This window comes from Eublepharis macularius, chromosome 12 (assembly GCF_028583425.1).
Source record: "Eublepharis macularius isolate TG4126 chromosome 12, MPM_Emac_v1.0, whole genome shotgun sequence".
Lineage (NCBI taxonomy): Eukaryota > Metazoa > Chordata > Lepidosauria > Squamata > Eublepharidae > Eublepharis > Eublepharis macularius.
In genome coordinates, this window is record NC_072801.1 from 46,771,436 (window position 1) to 46,791,776 (window position 20,341).

General features: G+C 42.9%; 1 protein-coding gene across 1 annotated transcript; it reads right to left on the minus strand.

The window, feature by feature from the left end:
• Positions 1-1,808: 1,808 nt before the first annotated feature.
• LOC129340317 (parathyroid hormone/parathyroid hormone-related peptide receptor-like) lies at positions 1,809-19,080 on the minus strand. The gene is made up of 13 exons (XM_054995040.1): positions 19,003-19,080; positions 12,981-13,086; positions 11,062-11,172; positions 8,594-8,718; positions 7,436-7,530; positions 6,627-6,816; positions 5,644-5,797; positions 5,265-5,325; positions 4,185-4,251; positions 3,765-3,859; positions 3,306-3,447; positions 3,182-3,223; positions 1,809-2,198 (listed from the first exon to the last, which is right to left on the minus strand). Exons 1-13 carry the CDS (start codon positions 19,078-19,080, stop codon positions 1,809-1,811), a joined length of 1,656 nt encoding a protein of 551 aa, XP_054851015.1.
• Positions 19,081-20,341: the final 1,261 nt, after the last annotated feature.

A 20,341-nucleotide genomic window follows, 5' to 3' on the forward strand; every position in this document is an offset into this window, starting at 1 on the left:
TTGGAACTCCTTCCTGTACTGTCCCGACCCTTAGGAAGAAACTGCTGAAAAGTGCTTGCCCATGTCGGACGCATAGGGTTCGATCCAATTAATTTTTCTGCTGGTGAATTTTTCTACTGTGAATTCCAGTTTTTTCCTAGAATCTCCTTTGACCACCTGAAAAGCCTATGCTGGGGTCATGGGACCTGCATGGATGAAAGTCACATGGACTGGGGCTGTAGGGAGGAGAATAATTGAGTGAGACTGAGTGGAAGAGCTGGCTGGATCCAGCCCATAATTCTTAAAAGCTTCACTCATTATGCTACAGTCCAAGTGCATGTATTTTAGCATAATATATTCCTGGCAGCAAGTACAAGTTGGAGGAGTTGATGATACTCTATAGTTCAAACCTTTTCCACAACGCATGCTGTCCTTCAGAGAAAACAGCCACATTTTCCCTTAAAATATATGCCAGATTATGTGTCGACCAATTTGCATTTCCAAATTTCTAGCTCCTGCTGCCAGGAAGCGCTATTTAACAACACTTATTTCTTAGGCACTCTCCCTCCATCTGGGGCTCCATAACCTCATTTGCAACATGGGCCTGGAATCTCAACAGAGGGGATTTTCAGGGAGAAAACAGGCCGATGGAAATTTAAGCACATGTCTGACTTCACACTATTCTGTTGCAGCTGGGCATTTGGAAATACAAATTGGTCTCAGTGTCATTTTCAGCATTAAAGGGATTCCATAACTATTTTAGTGAAAACCATATTTTGTCCAGTATTGAACTGGTCTACTCTGCCTGTAGTTTTAGACATAATGCCTCTTGTCTGCTGCTCAGATTACAGGCAGAGTGGACATCTGGTCTAATTCTTGTCACTGAGAGGGCCATTGCCACAGTTTATTTTGGATTCAGAATTCTGTCTTTTAGAAAGACCTCCAGAAGATGGCAAAATCCATCTGGTGCTGTCAAACAAGTGTGCAAGTGCATCCGGTTTTCATAAAAGATTCCAAACACAGGTAAACTTCAAATACAGTATATAAGAAGTATGGTTTGCCACTGGGGAAGAAGATAAAGTGTTCATACAGTTGGAAGAATGGAGAGGGGTGACCATTAAATAGGGGAGAAAAGAAAACCCTATAATCACACCCTTTATTACGTATATTGGAACACCCAGTCTAAGAATGGAAACCTAGTTTAATTTAATTTCCAACATGTTTCATAGAGATACCAAGTTCTCGAATGCTGTAATTCTTTGTCCATAGAGCATAATAATGAAAAACAGCTTGCAATTGTTACCAGAAGTTTAGACTGTACGCTGTTCTAGAATGTTTCTATCTAGGTGTGATGACCAGCCTGTTAAGTATCCCTTACAGTTAATATCATGCGTGATTTCCTTTGTAAGAAAAGTTGATATTTTTCCTTGTGTGTTTTAGTGTTTCTAAACAAGGTGCAATATTTCCATTCTGCAATATAACAGAAATCAGAACTACCAGCTAACAATTTTAGTTGTTCAATTAAAAGGAGCAGATAATTACATTAAATGTGAATCTTATCAATCTAACCCCCCCTTTTGAACTGTGAGTGAACTTTATATTGAATCAACGAAAGCTACTAGTCATTGTCAGAAGGAAACATCTTGAACAATTTATTTCTCATTACAATAATATGACAGCCAAAATAGCCTTTAAAACAGAATGCTCTTAATTCTAGGTCTAAGAATTCAGATTTCTTCCCTATGTAAAGCATCAGTTAATTAATTGAATCTCTCAACTATTGCCTTTGAGACCTGGTCTTAGTCTAGCTGATAATTTTCTATGCTCTTTTACAGAATGGTCTCCAATTCTTTCTTGATACAGGAGTGGCTTCCTTCTAGTTCGAGGGATGTCCTTAAATCCTTCAGGTTCTCCTCAAAGGCCTTCTGTACAATCTCTTGGCTGGAAGATCTGGGCAGTGTCGGTGAACCAAGCATGTAGTCCAGCGCAGCGGCAGCAGGGGTGAAGTGTAGAAGCCAGTTCTTGGCCCCCAAAGGCAAGGCTACTGCTGCTGCTGAGACTGTCCCCCAGCCAGCCATGCTTAGACTCACACTGTTGGTGACATGGGACACAAGCCCCCCATAATAGTAACTCCCCCCTGTGCTGGTCACTCGGGTTTTCTGTTTGATGTCTAATACCAGGTTTCTCCGGAAACGGGCTTTTTTAATTTCTGTTTGTACCTGAGGATGGAGATAGACCATCAAGTGTATCACAACTTGGACCACAAATGGTGATAATTCCAGAGGTGTTGCCATGTTTTCAAAACGAAATAGGAGTTAAGTGGCACCTCAGATACTAAAGGTGTTGCTTGTTTTATTGGACAAAGTTGCCCATTGTTGGTTTGGAGACTGGTCAAAACAGCTCACAAACCAGTGGCCCATTCCCTATGTCCATGTTCCTTTTGGACTCTTCCTTCTAGCTTTGTTCTCACTAAAAAGTGATCCTAAAATTCAAAGCAAGTGTAAATTGAGATTCCTGTGGTAGGATTTTATCTGTACCCTGAACTGTTCCCAGCGGCTTTCCTTGCTTCATAAGAAAAGGTGAGGTTGCATGAGGAAAATCTGCCAGCATAAAGTGAAATAAACAGGACCGAATTTGAGCTAGAGGTGAGGAATCCTTGCCTCCTGTGCTTGTTTCCTATTCAAGTGTGTTCAAATATAGGATGTGAAGTAAATAATGAGAAGGGCCACGGGATAAAAAAGAGGACAGAATTTTGGGAGTTCTGGATACCTGAGAACCTGTGAAGTGAGGTAAATGTTTCTTTTCCATACAATGTTTGGGTTGGAAAAGAGGGCAGAAGGGAATCTTTGGAGGCCTAAACTGACTTGGCAGCTCTGATGGGGTGCATCGCTTACTGTTGCATAACTACAACCAGCATCCCATTTAAATCAGATTAGGAGGAGAAAAAGCTACCGCAAAGGATGTGGTTTCTGGGAATATCTTCCATTTTAAACATTAAAATATTGCAGCAAAATATCTATATCCATTTCCCAGAGAGAGAACATGGAACAAGATGGCTCACCATGTCTCAAAAGATGAAGATCACAATATAATTATACAAGCACACATACGTGTAACCATATGCAGAAGGAAATGAAGCTCTGTATGGTGCTGCAGAAACCATACATGCACATTCCCTCAGAAGAGTGAAATCTTAACTTACCTCACCATTGCAAAAGCAGTAAATAAATGCCACAAAGAAACCCTGCCAGGAGAGATGAGAGAAAGTCATTGATGAACAGGAGTAGCAGAAGTAGCTCAAAGCTGAATCTCTCACAAGGAATCACCTGTAAAGAATTGAAGAGCATCTCATAATGCATTTGGATCTGCCAAAGGATGCTGGAGACGTCTGTGTAAGGTATGGCCATAAACACCACATAATGGACACCAAAGAGGGGCATCAAGACCAGAGTGGATTTCAGGAGCTTCCTGAAAGGGGGAAAAAAGGTATGATGCTACCTCGTAGCAGTTTCTTAGCTACAACACAAGGAAAAGTAAGAGAGTCATAGTGGGTGATGACTAGAAACTTGCCGGGAGTTTGTACCGTGGGGTGATGATAATGACAGACTTGTAAGAAAAAGAAAATACAGTCAAAGGGAAAACCAGAAGAGAGGGACCTTATTTGTTTAAAATATTTCTATTCCAGCTCATCTGGCTTATAAAACACAAAGAGCACTTAACATGAGGAGACATCACCTTTTCTGAAGCTCTAGAGATGGCAGCTGCAAATGTTTAGACCCACATACCTGTACTGTTGACGTGGATCTAATTTTCCTGTATTTGTTTCCCACAGTTTGGATGCAAGGACTCTCACAATGTTCAGGAAGAGGAAAAAATTGACCTATCAGCAACAAAAAAAATAGCACGGTTTTTGCCCTTCCTTTAAGATTTTTCAAATCAGCGGGCTTAGTAGGGTTTACGTTTACTTAGTACAGCTGCGCTAGGAAGCTAGAGCAGGATTGTCCCTCTTTTTTTTCCTGACTTGCCTTGATCTCTTGTCAAATTGGAGTTTCTGCAAAATTCTGTATATTGCCAGCAGCAAAGAAAGGCAAATTTGAGCACTTGGGGGAGTGGCTGCTGTAGATGCCTGTTGGCAATCTCCCTAGCCAGGGGCATTTGGGGGCATTTTTCCTTCCTCTCCTAGCTCACTTTTTTGCACTCCTCACCATGATTGCGGCTAAGATCGGAGTTTGATAGATCCATTTCATGTTTCCAGCGCTGAGGTCCCAGCACCTAATGAAGAGAATCTGCAGTAAACAGAAAATGCTACGACCGCATACTGTCCTACGCTTGACTTCGAGACTCGATTTCACTGTGCCCTGTGCCTTTAATGATTCTCAACAGAGCCCAGAGTTTAGGCTACTTTGTTAGCAATTGAAGGCTAGGGTTAGCCAACTTTGTAATTCTGAGTTTGGGAATAGTTGAACTGTACAAGCCGTAAGGAAGTTTAGCATTTTAGAGAGTTTGAGATGTTTCACATGTTGTTTTTCCAATATTGGAAGGTGGGGGAACCATAGTCCAAGATGAATGCCTTATCTAAGGCCACTTAGTGAGTTCAAAACAAGATTTGAAACAGTAACTTCTTGATGCAGTGACTACACTAATTCAGCCTTCATGCTTTAGGTTGTAACACTAGAATTTTTCTCTAGGTGTTAGTGCAGCAGAGTCAAACCATTGATTTTGGTAGGCTTAAAATAAGGTTGCTAACTTCCTGGTGGGGCCTGAAGATCTCTTGGAATTGCAGCTGATGGACAGACCACAGACAGTTCCCCTGAAGAAAACTGTTGTTTTGGAGGGCAGACTCTATGGCATTATGCCCCACTGAAGTCTCTCCCCTCCCCAAAGTCCAGCCTCCCCAGGCACCACACCCAAATCTCCAGGAATTTCCCAACCTTGAGTTGGCAAACCTAGCTTAAAATACTGTAGCTCTGCTTAGGGCAGCACTGTTAGACTTTTTTGTGCAGATTTTATGGTCAACCTCAATGAAAAATGGAACATCTGCTATGGTGATAAACCATTATTGAGGGTGCAGTGGGAGAAGGATATTCTTTAATCCAGAATAAAAAGGTGTTCTTATTATGCATCCATCATCACATGGGGGTCTTTTTAGAACTGTAAACATTTGTCTCAAGGTGGAAATGGCTACTAGCTAAGCAGTGGGCTTACATGTTTTGCATTGACTGATCCTGCCAATTGACAGACTTGTTCCAAATTTGCCAAAATACTTTGAAGTGAAGAGTACGTACTGTGTATCTGCTAAAGATGCTCTTACACTGGCCCATATTGACACGAAGACACCAGGCACCCCTCAAGGGAGAAATGAGAGAGGAAAGCAGAAAGATACCTGAGTTTTCAGTGAGATCTTAAAGGGACTAGGAGAAAATATGAAGCCAGTAGCATAGAATGACTTCTTATTCTATACTGTTACCTTCATCCCCCATACTGGAAGAGCTATAGGTAGGTATGAGAGAAGTAATGCTAACTGTTGTGGCAAGGCCATTTCAAATACAAATATGGAGTCTGTCCTTCAGTGCCTCTGAGGTAAAAGTTTATAACCCTGGCTGAGGATCCCCAAGCAGATTATTGCTGAAGCAGAAAGTAGAATGTGAACCGGACTGTGCTTACCCCAGCCAATGAGTGTGAGAGCCCACAAGTAACTTTTGTTTGAGAGGAAAGCCATGAAGATCAAGCTATGCAGGTAGAGACCTTCGACCAAGATCCAGTAGTGGTTGGTAGCCAGAAAATAAAGGAATATAGTTACAGCCACCTTGCAGCCTGCCTGAAAGAATAGAGCAAGACAAGGCTATCTATCTAGAGCATTTTTCTTCCACTCTTTTCTAATAGGAATAGGGCATATAATTCTCCTGTGCTCATTTTATCCATACAACATCACTGTGAAGTAGACTAGGCTGAAGGAAACTGAGTGGCCCAAAATCACCCAGTAACTTCTGTATCAGCATGGAGACTTAACTTGGGTCTCTCGGATCCTTAACCATTGCACCACACTGGCTTTCAGTATCTAGTTCCTTTTATATGCTCCCAACCAGCTAGTATGGGAATATTGATGAAAACTTCATCTAGTATACTGATCCCAACCCATTCTTCCTTTCTTGAATTACAATTAGCTGCTTAATGAACTGGACCTGAAATGTATGAACAGGCAGATAAAACCAGGTCCCAGAGATCACCCAGCTCTGTTCCTGAAGGATCCCCCCACACTCTTAAAAAACTAGAATGCTGATATATTAAAATGTTGTGAAGTAAACCATATTGAACCTGATTGTTCTGATGTCATAATGGTCATTTTCTGGAGGCAGAAGAGGAAGTCTGTCAGCAGGGGAGAATTTGTATCTGTTCTTTCCTCCCACTGCAGAACAGCCATAGCATAAATCATTTTGTTCTTAGGGATCCCCTGAACCCCACAAGCAGCATTTTGGGAAACACAGTTGGCTGCAGTGGGAAGGTTGTCAGGATGCAACAAATTCATATTGCTATCTAAGAAAAAAAATGGAGGCATATTTCCTGTGAAGATTTAAAGCCAAACCTATCTTAATGATAGAAATTAGATGCTGGGTTAATGGAAGTGTGATGTGCACACTGGGACTTACCAGCTGGGTTTTCTTAGGTCCCCAAGAACTTAGCTCCTCTGCATTCCAGTCCCCAGTATGTGCTTTTCCTGGTCCCTCCAGTAAGGTGCTGGAATAGAGCACCACATCCTTCACAAAGATGCTCGTTGCCCGGCAGATGAAAGAAGCGAAAAGGTGGAGATGGATGTAGTTCCGAGTGCAGTGGAGTCGCCTAAAGACACCCATTACCCATGCAGGAGAAAGGGGCATAATGACCATGGGGAAAAGAAAGCAGGTACGGGATTTTAAAGAGTACCAGTAAGAAAGTGGCCAAGGTGTTGCCTCCCATCTTCTGATCCAAGTCCCAGAGAGAGAGAGACAGTACCAGTATAAGATATATATGTCACTTCCATCTCTGCAATGACCATACAGCAGCCTATCTCTGAGTGTCTTGCTGGACTTAAATTACCCCCTGAACCCATCTGCAGTACAAACAAAGTTTTTTAAAGGACTTACTGATAGTCTCTACCCTCATGCGAACCTAATGGCAGCCAAGGTCTTTTCTGTGCTACAAATTCAGGCCTGCATCATTATTTGAAAGACAAGAGTTCCATGAAGCATGTACAGAGTGATTTTCCTTGTCATTAAGTATGTTGCAACTAGGCCCCATGTATCTGGGATTTGGTGGTGGAACTTCCACTGCAGACAATGTGACCTCCATGTGAATTTGGAGCCCCAGTCACTTCTCCTTTTGCAAAAATAATCCCTTGCCAGGTAGTTGTGGAAGGGTTCTCTCTGGATATGGAGGGATGTATCAGAATTTGAATATAGTATGTTTTTTTCCTCCTTACTTGAAATAGCAAAGGATGAACATGGCAACCACAAGGGAGGTAAGGGAGATGGAGTAGCCAACAGTATAGATGATGTGCAGGCGATCAAACACTTCCTAGATGGGGGGGAAAGAGAAACAAATTCCTGCATTGAAAGTCTCTTCAAGACTTGTCTACTAACAGCTACTGTCAGTTTTTTATCCTATACCTCAACTGAATGAAAACCTCCCAAAAAGGAAACTCCAGAATCTCCTTGCAGGCTCATAAACTGCCTAACTGGTAGCCATGTCCTAGGAATTCTCCACCCTGATGTTCCTCAGGAATATGTGCTATAGTAACCTCACATTTGGACTGCTGCAATAGCCTCTTCATTGGACAGTTTCTGAAGACAGTATAGCGTCTGAAGCTGGTACAAAATGTGACTTGCCTACCTCCTGAGTGCGCCACAAGAGGCTGCCTATCACCTCCTGTTGCACTGAATTCCTTAGAGTCATCAATTTCTACACATTTGTAACTCACCATGTCTTTTATTCTCCGGGTGAAACCTTTTTTATTTCAGCTGTGGCTTCTTTTCTTAGCGCTTTACAAGCACTTTATGAATGTTGGGAGAGGGTATTGGTTGCCACTGCAAAATGGCTGCCATAGCCAATTGTAAAATATTGGAGGGAGGGAGGGACAAAGAGAGTTCTTATCGCAATGGCGGCATCCTACTACAGTGATGGTGGCTTCAGGCTTGTTTTGAGGTGCAGCTCTAACACAGCTGTGTGTTTTTAAAAAAACTTTTAAAGGCAGGCTTCATTCCCAGGAGTTTGATTTATGCTCAGAAACAGTGACAGGCAAAATGTGTTTAAGTTCAACTCCCTTCTGATGTCTAGCTGTTAAATGAGTTTGTTCGCTATGGCAAAGGTCTGAAAACTTGGAGGACGCCTGTTTTACCACATCTTAGTCAGAACTTCAGTCCAACTAGTTGTGACTGGATCTCAAGATCTCAGGCAGTGAGTACCCAAGATCTTTCACATGCTAGGGATAGAACCCGGGACCTTTGGGTTGCAAAGCACATGGTTTACCACTGAATAATGACTCCTTCTCTTCAAAACCTACACGCCTCTGTGTTTTCTGATCATCCCACCCACCCATGTCCGTTCCCTTTTCTCCATTCATTATAGTAAAGAATTCAACCTTCTCTTTCTTCTGTTGTTCCGGTGCAAAGAATATGGCACATTCTGTGTAATTGGCCCATGTCTTGTTCATGTTGGGTACCAACTGCCAGTTCCCATTGGCATCACAGTATCTGTAGGCATGACCTGAAATAAGGGGCATGCAGAGTTCAGCAAGCAAAACTAGACAAGGGGAAGTTGCCAGAAAGAACAAATCAGGTTTTTTCCCCAAATGCTAATGGCCACAGCTCTGGAATATATGAGTATCAAATGAACAAGTACTTTTGTGTGAGTGCTGAGTTGTTTTCTTTGGTCAATAATTGAGGACGGTTGAAAACCTGCCAGATTGGTTCAAGTCCTGTTTGCTAGTTGTGAATGGGGAGCCAGTTTTTCTATAGATTATTCGACTGTTCATTGATCTGTCCGCCGCAGTTTGACAGGTTGCTCCACTGTATTCCTTCCTAGCAGTGCAATATAGCGCATCAGCTTTTGGTGCATTCTCTTACAGCCCAACTGAGTTCTACTGTCCCTTGCTTTACCACTGCTGTGCTTAACTGTGTTTAATACACAGTTAAATCAGTCACTAATCATATAAATCAGTCATAAATAAATGCTATACTTTAAAAAAAAATCTCATGGTGTTATTGTAAAGATAAAGCAAAGAAGGGGAAATCATCATGCATGCCACTCTGAGCCCCTTGAAGAGACTGGTGGGATTTTAAAAATTACTTGATAAATGACAAAAATGTACTTGACAAATGGCCTTTCTTCCCTCCCCATGTACCCAGTCTAGACTGGGGCCCTTTACAGCTTCTATTTTAAAAATACTGAGGATCTAATCATGGATCTCCCAGTTTCTCATCTGTTTTGACCCACAGTCAGTCCTCACACAATGGGATTAGGAGTAGCTTCCAGGACAGAGCTTGAGACTTCCATGACTGGACTGTAACCCTCTTTTAAGAAATTGTCACCTTCACTTCCCAACAAGCCAACATGGCCCCCGTGACCCATTTGTCTACATGTCAGAAAGGTAAAACCTTTTAAATTGTCATTGTTCCTAACCAAGGAACTTTTGGAAATGATAGTTCTGTTAAAGAACAGGAACTCTAAGATTTCTTGGCATCAAATGATAAGTAAAGATAAACAGACCCTCTAAGCATGATGAAAGCAGTTTGAACATACATACCTTTATTCAAGAAAACATGGGCTGATTCTGCACACGTTGGATAATGCACTTTCAATGCACTTTATCAATCGTTTGAGGTGGATTTTTTTGTTCCGCACACAAAAAAATCCGTTCCAAATTATCTATAAAGAGGATTGGAAGTGCATTATCCAACGTGTGCGGAATCACTCATGGAGAACAAAACACATCCCGAATAGTTCTACCCTGGGTACGAAAGCCTTGGAATGCAGCAAAGATTCGTCGAAACCAGTTCAGCTACAATTTGGAATGCAGTATTTTCGTCCAGTGGCACCTTGGAGACCAAGTTTTTCAGAGTATAAGCTTTCAAGAGTCAGAACGCTTTTCTTCTTGGTGTCTGAAGAAGGGAGCTCTGACTCTTGAAAGCTTACACTCTGGAAATCTTGTTGGTCTCTAAGGTGCCACTGGACTAAAATACTGCTGTTCTACTGCAGACCAACATAGCTCCACACCTAATTATCCTCAATTTAGAATGCCTGTCTGTCTTCCCTCTCAAGGTCCCAATATCAGATGGCCTTCTTAGGGCCTAACCTGAGGTCCTTCAGGTCCAGCCACAACTCCTCTGCCAGTATAGAGGGGTTGAGAAATGGCATACTTTGAAAGATTTCACAGATGAAAATCTCAGACCCCCCAGAGCAACCTGAGCCCAGGAAATTTTGTACCTTTTTCCTCTCCCTGCTTCCTTGTTGAGATTAATCTCAACCTGCTTCTTGAGTCCAGCTCCTACTCTTCTGCCTTCTATGAACATCTTTCCTCTTCCAAATTGTCGGCTAGAAGCCACAGTGTGGCATTTGAATGTGCATAAGAATGGTGGGAGGGGGGGGAGCTGTTAGAGAATATGCATTAGAAGCAGTTTACTCGCTCACTGCCGCTGAACGTAAGCAGCATGTTCAGCTAACATGAAACTCCGAAGTCCTTTGTCAAATATGGGAAGAGAGGTCATTGTCTTTTCCACCATGCTGCTCTGCAGCAAAACTGGAACCAAGGATGGAGCCCACCAACCACTACTGTTATCAGATCAGACAAGACCATGGCATGCTTTAGATACATGAGGCTCAGAAATCACCTCTTGATGTTTTTTTCCGTGTTAGTTAGGAGTGCAAGAAGCCCAAACCATCTTATTGGATCACCATATTCTAGAATATGAGATATTCCCAGGAAGCACCTGGCAATTCCGTCACCATCCCAAAACCATGAGGTGAAAACCTGATTGGTCAAGTTCCTGCCCTCAAATAAACCCCCCAGTTATCAGAAGTATGCAGTGATGGTTGAGAGAGCCTACATACCATTGTGGTTGAAGTCATAGACGTAGTCTGGACATGGGGCCGCCACCAGTTCGTTTGGGAAGCTTTCTGGCCAGCAAATAATTCCGTCCCATTCAGGCAAGCAATTACCATCTAACAAGGAAGGGACAAGAGTCAGTACTTTGCACAGCAGGGTGTTGATCAGGGAAAGATATCCATTGTCGATGAAATGGAGACTTAAAGAGGTGTTCAGACATTTGAGTCTCCTGGTGTTTTAACACATTCCATCCCTTATATGGTTTCCCTCTTGTGTTCTATGAGTAAGCAGTTACTATTACCCAGGCTTTTTTCTGGGAAAAGAGGTGGTGGAACTCAATAGTGGAACTCAGGACTGCACAATGACATCACTTTGGGTCAGCTGGAACAAGGGGGGAGTTTTTAAAAGTTTAAATCGCTCTAGGTGAAAATGGTCACATGGTCGGTGGCCCCGCCCCCTGATCTCCAGACAGAGGGGAGTTTAGATTGCCCTCCGCGCCACTCCAGCGGCGCGGAGGGCAATCTAAACTCCCCTCTGCCTGGAGATCAGGGGGCGGGGCCACCGACCATGTGACCATTTTCAAGAGGTGCCGGAACTCTGTTCCACCGCGTTCCTGCTGGGGGAAAAAAGCCCTGCTATTACCAGATGTGGAGGGGTTTGGCCTTTTTTTCAAGAGCCTTTTGCAGATACTCTATGGATGGGTTAATGAATACACATAGGGGAGGAGCAGAATCATGGCAGCAAGCTCTACCCCCCCCACACACACACCTATGTGCATTCATTGTAACATCTGTGTAGATCTTATGCACATAGGGCTCTCTCCACACTATCAGGAAATCCTGCAAGTGCCTGTGGAGAGTGGTATGCCCATAGACACAGTCTCCCATTCAAGCATGACTGCCAGCAGAGGAACACCTGCTGGCCCAATAGTACATCAATCTCTCTCCTTTAGATTTCCTCTCCATTGTCTTTCTATTATGCATCTTCAGACTGTAAGCCCATCTCTCTTTATTGATGAAAGTCACTTTGGAAGATGATTGCCAGCAGGGCTTTTTTTCAGCTGGAACGCAGTGGAATGGAGTTCCGGAACCTCTTGAAAATGATCACATAGCTCGTGCCCCCTGCCCCGCCTGATCTCCAGACAGAGGGGAATTTAGATGGCGCGGAGGGCAATCTCAACTCCCCTCTGTCTGGAGATCAGGGGGCGGGGCCACCAGCCATGTGACCATTTTCTCTGAGGGCAATCCACTGAGTTCCACAACCTCTTTTCCCAGAAAAAAAGTCCTGATTGCCAGGAAACTTGGGATATAAACTAAAACAAAATGGGATATAAACTAAAACAAATGTGTAGACAGGATAGTGAGGGGTAAGTTTGAATATTCTGCTATATCATCTTGAAGATAAGTGGGTGGCAGGAAATACCATACAGAACCTTGGCATGGCATAATTCCATAGAGTCCACCCCCCAAAGTAGCCGTTCTTTACAGGTGAACTGATCTCTGTGGCCTGGAGACCCATTGTAATTCCGGGAGATCTCCAGCCACTACCTGGAGGCTGGCAACCCTACTCCCTGTGCTTCCCTGTGCCTGAGTCCCCTGGGCAGGATGGTTCTCCTTGGCAAGCTGGTAATTTTGCTATATCTCTGCAAAACTTGAAAGCGGTGGGATGATAACAATTTAACGACTTTTTAAAAATGTAGCCCATACTTTAGGGATTACAAACATAGCAAGGAATGCAAATGGTTATCCCTGATGATCCAGTACCATTTTGTGCCTTCAGCAGGGAAAATGTTTAATTAGGTCCGTTTTTTCCTCTGTTCTATGGTGTTCTTATGTGTAAATATTTCACAGCAAAATAGATCTTTTACATTTAAAAAAAATCCTTGTTCTAATCCAAGTGCTAGAAACATAGGGAGACCAGATACCTTTCACTCTCCCCTGCTGGGCATTTATCTGCCTGTGACATTTTGATTTCGCTTCCTCTAGCAAATAAATCTGTTCTTCTTTTGTCAGCACATCATCTGTGTCCACCTGCCAGAAAAGAAAGAGAGAGGATCAAGCTCAGGGGAGGAGGAAGCAGGGACTGGAGGGGACTGTCTGTGAGCTCCAATGACTTGCCCGTACTGTTTTCAAGATACAATTGGAGAAGAGAGAATGATGTGGTAAGCAGCTCTAGGGAGAAATTAGGGATATAAGTATCTAAATAAATAAGAATGCACTAGTTGTAGTGCTGGGATATGTGAAAGAAACTGAAATGGAAAATAATGATTTTTCTGTTTATTTAAGAGAAGCAAGAATGTCACTAAAACAGAAATGGAAATCAAGAGATCTAATGGCCATCAGTGGATCATTCAATCCAGGTAAATAACTGTTGTTTTAAAATTACTATTGTATTCAGGACCAAGAGAGGGGTTGCAATCCACTAGTATATTTTATTTGAAATTATGAATTTATTTAGTACATTTTTATCCTGCCTTCCTCCACAGAGCTCAGCATGACATACATGGTTCTCCTTCCCTTTATTTTACTTTCACAACAACCCAGTGAGGTAGGTTAGGCTGAAAGTGTGTGGCTGGCTCAAGGTCACCCAGCAAACTTCCGTGACAGAGTCAGGATTTGAACCCGGGTCTCCCAGATCCTATTCTGATACTCTAACCACTACTCTGTGAGAATGATTATGGAAATAACCAGCTGAGTTCCTTAGGCTTAATATAACTCCAGTGCTGAAATAAGTATATTAGGCCTGCACAGCTTCTCACGCCCCACAGTCCTTGGGCCATGCATTGTGTTCTGCAAGTAACTTGATAATCCATACTTTTTTGACAGTCCCAGGCAAGATACAAAACAAAAGCTTTATTGTCTACCACATATGGAGAGTGACTCTAACTTAGTCGATCACAGATTATGCAGAATTTTGTAGAACTGCGTATTTGTACAGTGATATATACCACATCATTTTGTTGTATTTATAAAGAAATCAGCATGTCTGGCATCAGCATATGGCAAGATGGGGCAACTGCTTCTGGTGGAGTCTACTACTGCTAACTTCATATTCACACATCTCCTTTGATTTCTGCACTCACATTAGGGTTCCCAGTTGCCCACCAGTAACAGGCAAACTCTTAGCAGTTTGCCCTGTTGCCATTGATCATTGGCGATCAGGGGGAGGTGGCAAACCACCCGGAGATCACCCCCTACCAGCAGGCAACCTCAGCAAGTCCGTAGGGGGTGAAGTCCCAGTGTGGTGCAACAATGTCACTTCCTGAAGTGATGTCATAGCGCTGGCTGCAGAGTGCTCCTGCATTTCGTAGGGGGGCAATTTTGGTCCCAAGCAGTCTGAATTGGCCCCGTGTGAAGTACATGAGCACTCCTGCTGCTGGCATGATGACATGACTTCAGGAAGTGATGTCATTACATTGGCACCAGGAGTGTTCGTGTGAAGGTCGTCTTCCCGGGAAGTATCGGGTCCTCCCCTCCTGCCAAGATAGTATAGGGACCTGACAACCCTAACTCACACCCTTCTACTGTCTGCTTGTGATTGCTTTGTCACCTCTGCTCTCAGCTGCATATGCTGCCAAGCGCAGCAAGAGAAGGGCATGTAGATGATGGACAAAGCATCAGCATTCCTGGTGGCCATGGCAGTGGCACTCCTAGCTACACCCACACCACTCAGCACTATTGGGGAAAGGGCAGGCAGGCAGTGTGGGCAGCTGTGACTACAGGTAGAGGGAGAGCTTGCAAGTGGACAAAGGAAGGATACACAGACAGGTGGGGGCACGTGGGTGGGAGAGAAAAAGAGGAGCTTAATAATGGGGAAAGGGGGAACCCTGAGCGCTTTCTGCCCAGTGCCCCACAAAACCTGGATCCTGCCCTGCACATCCGTGTAGCAAAACATTAAACAGAAATATGTCCAAGTCATTGGAGTGGAAATTGATATGAAACGATAACCCAGCAAGAGACACTTAATGGTTGATCCAGGTATATAAGTTCACTTGGTGGCATCAGATGCTCATAAACAATGTCCAGGGGCTGTGAGATTGCTTAGCATCTCCTAGAGACAGGCTCATTTCCCTTGCAAGAATTGTCAGGAAATGTGACAGCTATAAGAGATAAAACAGGACATTGAGAGACAATGGAAACAGGTCCAGACACGGACAGCTGCAATTAAATGGCCAATCTGCACAGAATGTTTTGAGAAGACTGATAAAGTTCTCTCAATAATGAAATTTCCATCACTGTGGCCAGAGCTGGAGGGGAAAAGAACATGACTTGTTGAAGCCCCAGATGTAAAAAGGGTGATATAATCAGGGATAAGACAGCCAATTTTTTTTAATTAAGGGTTCCTATTGTTGTGTCTTTTGATAGGGTTTCCCAGACCAGCCACGGCCATTTACAAATATTTCTTAGAAAGCCAAAGCCAGAGAGAATGTGTTTTGTAGGTCTTATATGAATGCCGCCTTAATCCATTTATAAACTGAACTTTTTAAAAGTAAAAACTAGCAAGGAACAGTAGAATAACAAAATTCATTCAGCAGAGGTTTGAAATAGACAAGCTCTGAGTGGTGGTAATGCAAACATTCACCAGCAGTTGGCACTATTAATCAGGAGAAGAAAATACAGTAAGACTATAGTTAAACAAAATGGTCGATTATGATAACACAGAGCCTTCATATCTCAAAATCTCATACTCCATTGTGCAAACCATTGGACAAGGAGGTCCTCATGAGATTCAAATGTGCAGGACCTGAAAATAGTTTTTAAAATTGCATGGTGAATCTTGCTGACCTAAAAGTCACCATTGTTAAGTAAAAAGGAAACTGTGTTGAATTAAAATTCATCAAGAAGTTTGCTAACATCTTCCAAGGACTAGGAGATTCCGCTTTTGTTACAGGTATTAACTGGCTTAGCAAAACAAGGAAATTGTGTTATCCCTTTTTACTGCTATTGTGAATGGTCTCTGTACTTTTCATTATTACGTTTGCATTTTACAGAATTTCATCTCACCTTGTATTTCCCACATTGTATGCCCTTTAACCCTGCTGTTTAAATGCATAACCTCATATATAAATGTCTGCCTAAGAAAGACCTATGACATGCATCTGATGAAGTGTCCACAAAACATCTACTAGAAGAAAATCTTATTAGTCTTTCTGGTGTCACAAGACTCTTAGCTATTTTTTAATCAAAATGTGTTTGTCAGAATAAGAGTCATTTTCACAGCTAGTTTTATATCTGGAAATTTCTTTTAAAAATGTTGCACTAGCACACAGAATATGCAAGCGTGATGGAAATATGAGGCCCCAGACAGCTGAAGTTTCTAAATTCACACTGTCTTCCTCTTTCAGCATCACAGAAAGGAAATCATCCTGCTGATGAAACACAATTGTCACCATGTGCCTTAATTTCTTGACTAAGCCTCTGCACAAAATTCTGACAGCCAGGGTAGAGGGTCTGAGCCAGAAGACAGCCTAAGAGTACCGTGATACATTTCTATCTGGGCCAAATTCTGGGAGGCAGGCTGATACTGAAATGGTAAAGAGAGTGTTGCTTGGGACTAACATGCAACCCCAAGCAGCACAGCTATACCCTTCCAAGTCCACCGACTGCTTAGGACTCCATTGCTAATCTTTGAATGCCTATTTCAGGCTTTTATATTGCTATGAAGCCCGATTGACTCAAACATTCATTTATTATTTACTTTCTTTATACCTTGCCTTTCTCCCCAGTAGGGGCCCAAAGCTGCTTACATCATTCTTTTTTCCTCCACTTCATCCTCACAACAAACCGGAGAAGGAGGTTAGGCTGAGAGTGTGAGACTGGTCCAAGGTTACCCAGCAAGCTTCCAAGGTAGAATGGGGAATTGAACTGGGGTCTCCCAGATCCTGGTCCAACTCAATGTCCCCATACCCCTATATCGTGGAAATCCTAGCCTGACACTCTACCACACTGGCTCATAATATAAACAAACTGTCATGGCTATTGAAGGTTGGCAGAAGTTAGAGCTATGATGCCTGAAAAGACATCCATTTCAGCCCCTGGGCTGAAAAGAAGTGCCAAAGGCTCTCCTGTGATATATTGCAACGGTTCTCTGCCAACCTTCAGGATTCTGACACCAGCTTGTTACTCCTGTCATTATCCTACCACTTCTCTGAATTTGAGTTGCAGAGCCATTGCACTAGAGACCACCCGGAGAAGAACAAGCCCCCTTTTGTATTGCTCAGCTTTTGACATCCTTGTACCAAGGTGAGCAAGCAATAGAAGGCAAGCAAAGTGAACTACGAGGAACAAGAACCAATACACCCCTCAAAGTCTAGTTTAGATTCAAGTCCCTCAGATGGAGTATATTCCCATCCACTTCCCTTCATCTTTTGCATTCATCTTTTTACTGCACATTTCTGCATCACTCTGACTTGATGGTATTCTTCATGTCTGAGGAGCGTGCTTTACCTACTTTTAAAAAAATTAACAGTTGTGAAAACTGTGATCAGAATCTCAGTTCTGCTGTTTTATATTTCCCGTATGTTAGAAAAGAAAGCTTTCATCAAATGGCAAAACCTCATCTAATAGAAAACATGCACAGTGGCCCTGATCTATTGTTCCCAAAAGACCAGTGTGACGTACTGGTTAGAGTGTCAGACCTGGATTTAGGAGACCCAAGTTTAAATTCCCACTTTACTATGGAAGCTCACTGGCCACCTAACCTACCTCACAGGATTGTATATGAGGATAAAACGTAGAAGAGGAGAATGATGTGGTAAACCGCTTTGCACCCTTATTGGGGGGGGGAAGCATAGTCGGCTTGTCAGATTCCCCATTCATTTGAAGAGAGGAGGAAAATCTAGGTACACAAATGGAGCTGCCCATGTTTCTGTTTCCTCAGCTGAAATGATTGGAAAAGCCGTTCCAGACTGAGAGGTCCATAAATGCCTTACAATCCCTGTGCCAGAAGACTGCAAACAGAAAACACCGACTCAGGATTGATTGTCTGTGTGCATATTTCATAGAGGGAAGAAAAATCTGTTTCGATAGAATTGTGAAGAGTAAGCAGATTGCTGTATTCATTCTAGCTCCCACTCACACAGCTCAATCAAAATATTTTTATTATATAGTTGACCAAGTATAACTGAAAGTCTCCCATGGGTTTTTGTGTTGCAGGAATAATCCCAGAACCACATCAATAAGGAAAGATTTCCATTCAAACCACCACCACTACCCCTTCCTCAAAATATATGAATCATTCTCTTTTCTGGAAAGAAAAACAGGCTTGCCGAATAACCAAGAAACTTAATTGTGTTTTCCAGTACTGTTATGTTATCCAACATTCCAGCACTTTCTGTGCCAGTCCAGATGTTTTGGAGAAAGAGAAAGAAACTCAGCTGGGAGACAGAAATGGTTTAATTTGTCTTGTTTGTCACTGCTCGATCATGAGATTCAAGAACAGGGAACTGATTCTCTGGTATAGGACAATGAGCATCGATCATGCAGAATGTACAAGTTCCTTCAAAACTAAATGGACTTCCTCAAGAGTACAGGAGTACCTATTGTATAACCCACACTAAAATGGATGGGATTCACACTACAATACAGCTAAGCTCTTGCACAGGTTCATTTGTTTGGGAGGTGCCTTTTACAGGAAATGTTTCCAGCACCATTGTTGTAGCACAGTGGTTAAGTGGTTCAGCTCTGAATCAGCACTCTAGTGGTTTGAATCCCACTACTGCCATGAGATCAGTAGGTGGCCTTGGGTCAGCCATTCCTCTCAGCCCCAGCTCCTCAGCTGTATTGTGGGGATAATAATAACACTAACTTGTTCACTGGTCTGGGTGAGGCACTAGAAGAGCAGTATATAAGCACAGTTATTATTGTTATTGCATTCACAATAAAGTTGTAACAGCAGCATAGAGACTGAGAACTGGGAGAAGGAACACAAACTAAAAAGGGACTTACCAAAGCTCCCACCAGATTCAGAAGGGAGAAGTAGAGGGCAGTTGACATCAAGCGTTTCAACTGAGCCAAGACCTCCATGCTTCTCAAGAGTTTTGGTACCATCCAAAGTGGAAATGAGTTTTGGTCATGCCAGGATGAGGACAGTCCTTAAGAACCACTCACTCCATGCTCATCAATGCAACCTCCATCTGAATCTGATGGAGGAACTGGGTGCCCAAACGCATCATCTCCCTGCTGGTCTCACTCGTTTCCTCCAAAAGACTGACCAACGTCAGCCACAACGTCATTTAGATAGATGGTTCCCGAGATTGATGTGTAATGATGTTCAGTGTCCTCGTTGCTGTTTGGTCCTTTTGTTTTCTGTACTCTGCTTGTTCAGGGAGCTCCGGTGATTTTCTCCTGCTGCTCCTTGTTCTCCTCCAGAACTGAAGGGCTAAGATTCGTTAGATCACCCCTAGGTGCTACATTCTTCCCCCTGGTTTTCCATTCCTGGGCGAGATCTCATAATTCTCCCCCTCTTGCAATCTTCAGTTGTACAACATTTCACCTCTCGGTACAGAAGTTAAATTGGCTTCTTAGACAGGGCCTGTGAGTGAATATTCTACCTGTAATGCTAGGGAAATGAGGACTATAGGAAAAGAGGAATCCCCCAAATGAGGTGGCTTGGCTCCATAAAGGAAGCCACGGCCTCCCGTTTGCAAGCGAACAAGGCTGTCAATGATAGGGTGTTTTGAAGGTTGTTAATTAATAGGATCACCATCAGTCAGAAGTGACTTGATGGCATATAACACATACAAGGGAAGGCTCCAATATCCAAAATTTATTTACTTTCTTCATTTTAACCCCACCTTTATCCCCAACAGAGACCCAAAGTGGCTTAACACCCTTCTCTCCTCCATTGTGTCCTCACAACCACCCTGTGAAGTAGGTTCGGCCAAGCGTGTGAGAGTGGCTCAAGGTCACCTAACAAGAGAGTGGGGGATTTGAACATGCAGCTCCCAGATTCTAGGCTGACTCTCTAACTACTATGTCATGCTGTCTCTCACACCGGCCCATTCCTCTTCATCATGGAAATATGCAGATTCACAATAATAATGAATCTGAAGTTATTCTTGCTTTGTGGACCAGGGCTGCACCCATATATGCTTGGCGATTTCATAATCCTTGCAATACCGTGATCATTTGCAACTGGATCTACTTGTCTGCTCAAGAAAATCTAGTTGAGAGTTATTGTTATAGAGCAATGATAGCCTAATATCCAACCATGTGTGGATGCAGCTCAGGACTATAATTTATTTATCTGGATTTTTTTTTGCTGCTTCTCCGGGAAACTTGACTG

Coding starts and splice junctions, on each gene's coding strand:
- LOC129340317 (XM_054995040.1), bottom strand. CDS start 19,080: ATGGAGGTCTTGGCTCAGTTGAAACGCTTGATGTCAACTGCCCTCTAC. Junction 11,173..12,980: donor CCAGCAGGGGAGAGTGAAAG/GTATCTGGTCTC, acceptor CTTCCTTGTTAG/ATGGTAATTGCTTGCCTGAA. Junction 4,252..5,264: donor GCATCTTTAGCAGATACACA/GTACGTACTCTT, acceptor TCTCTTCATTAG/GTGCTGGGACCTCAGCGCTG.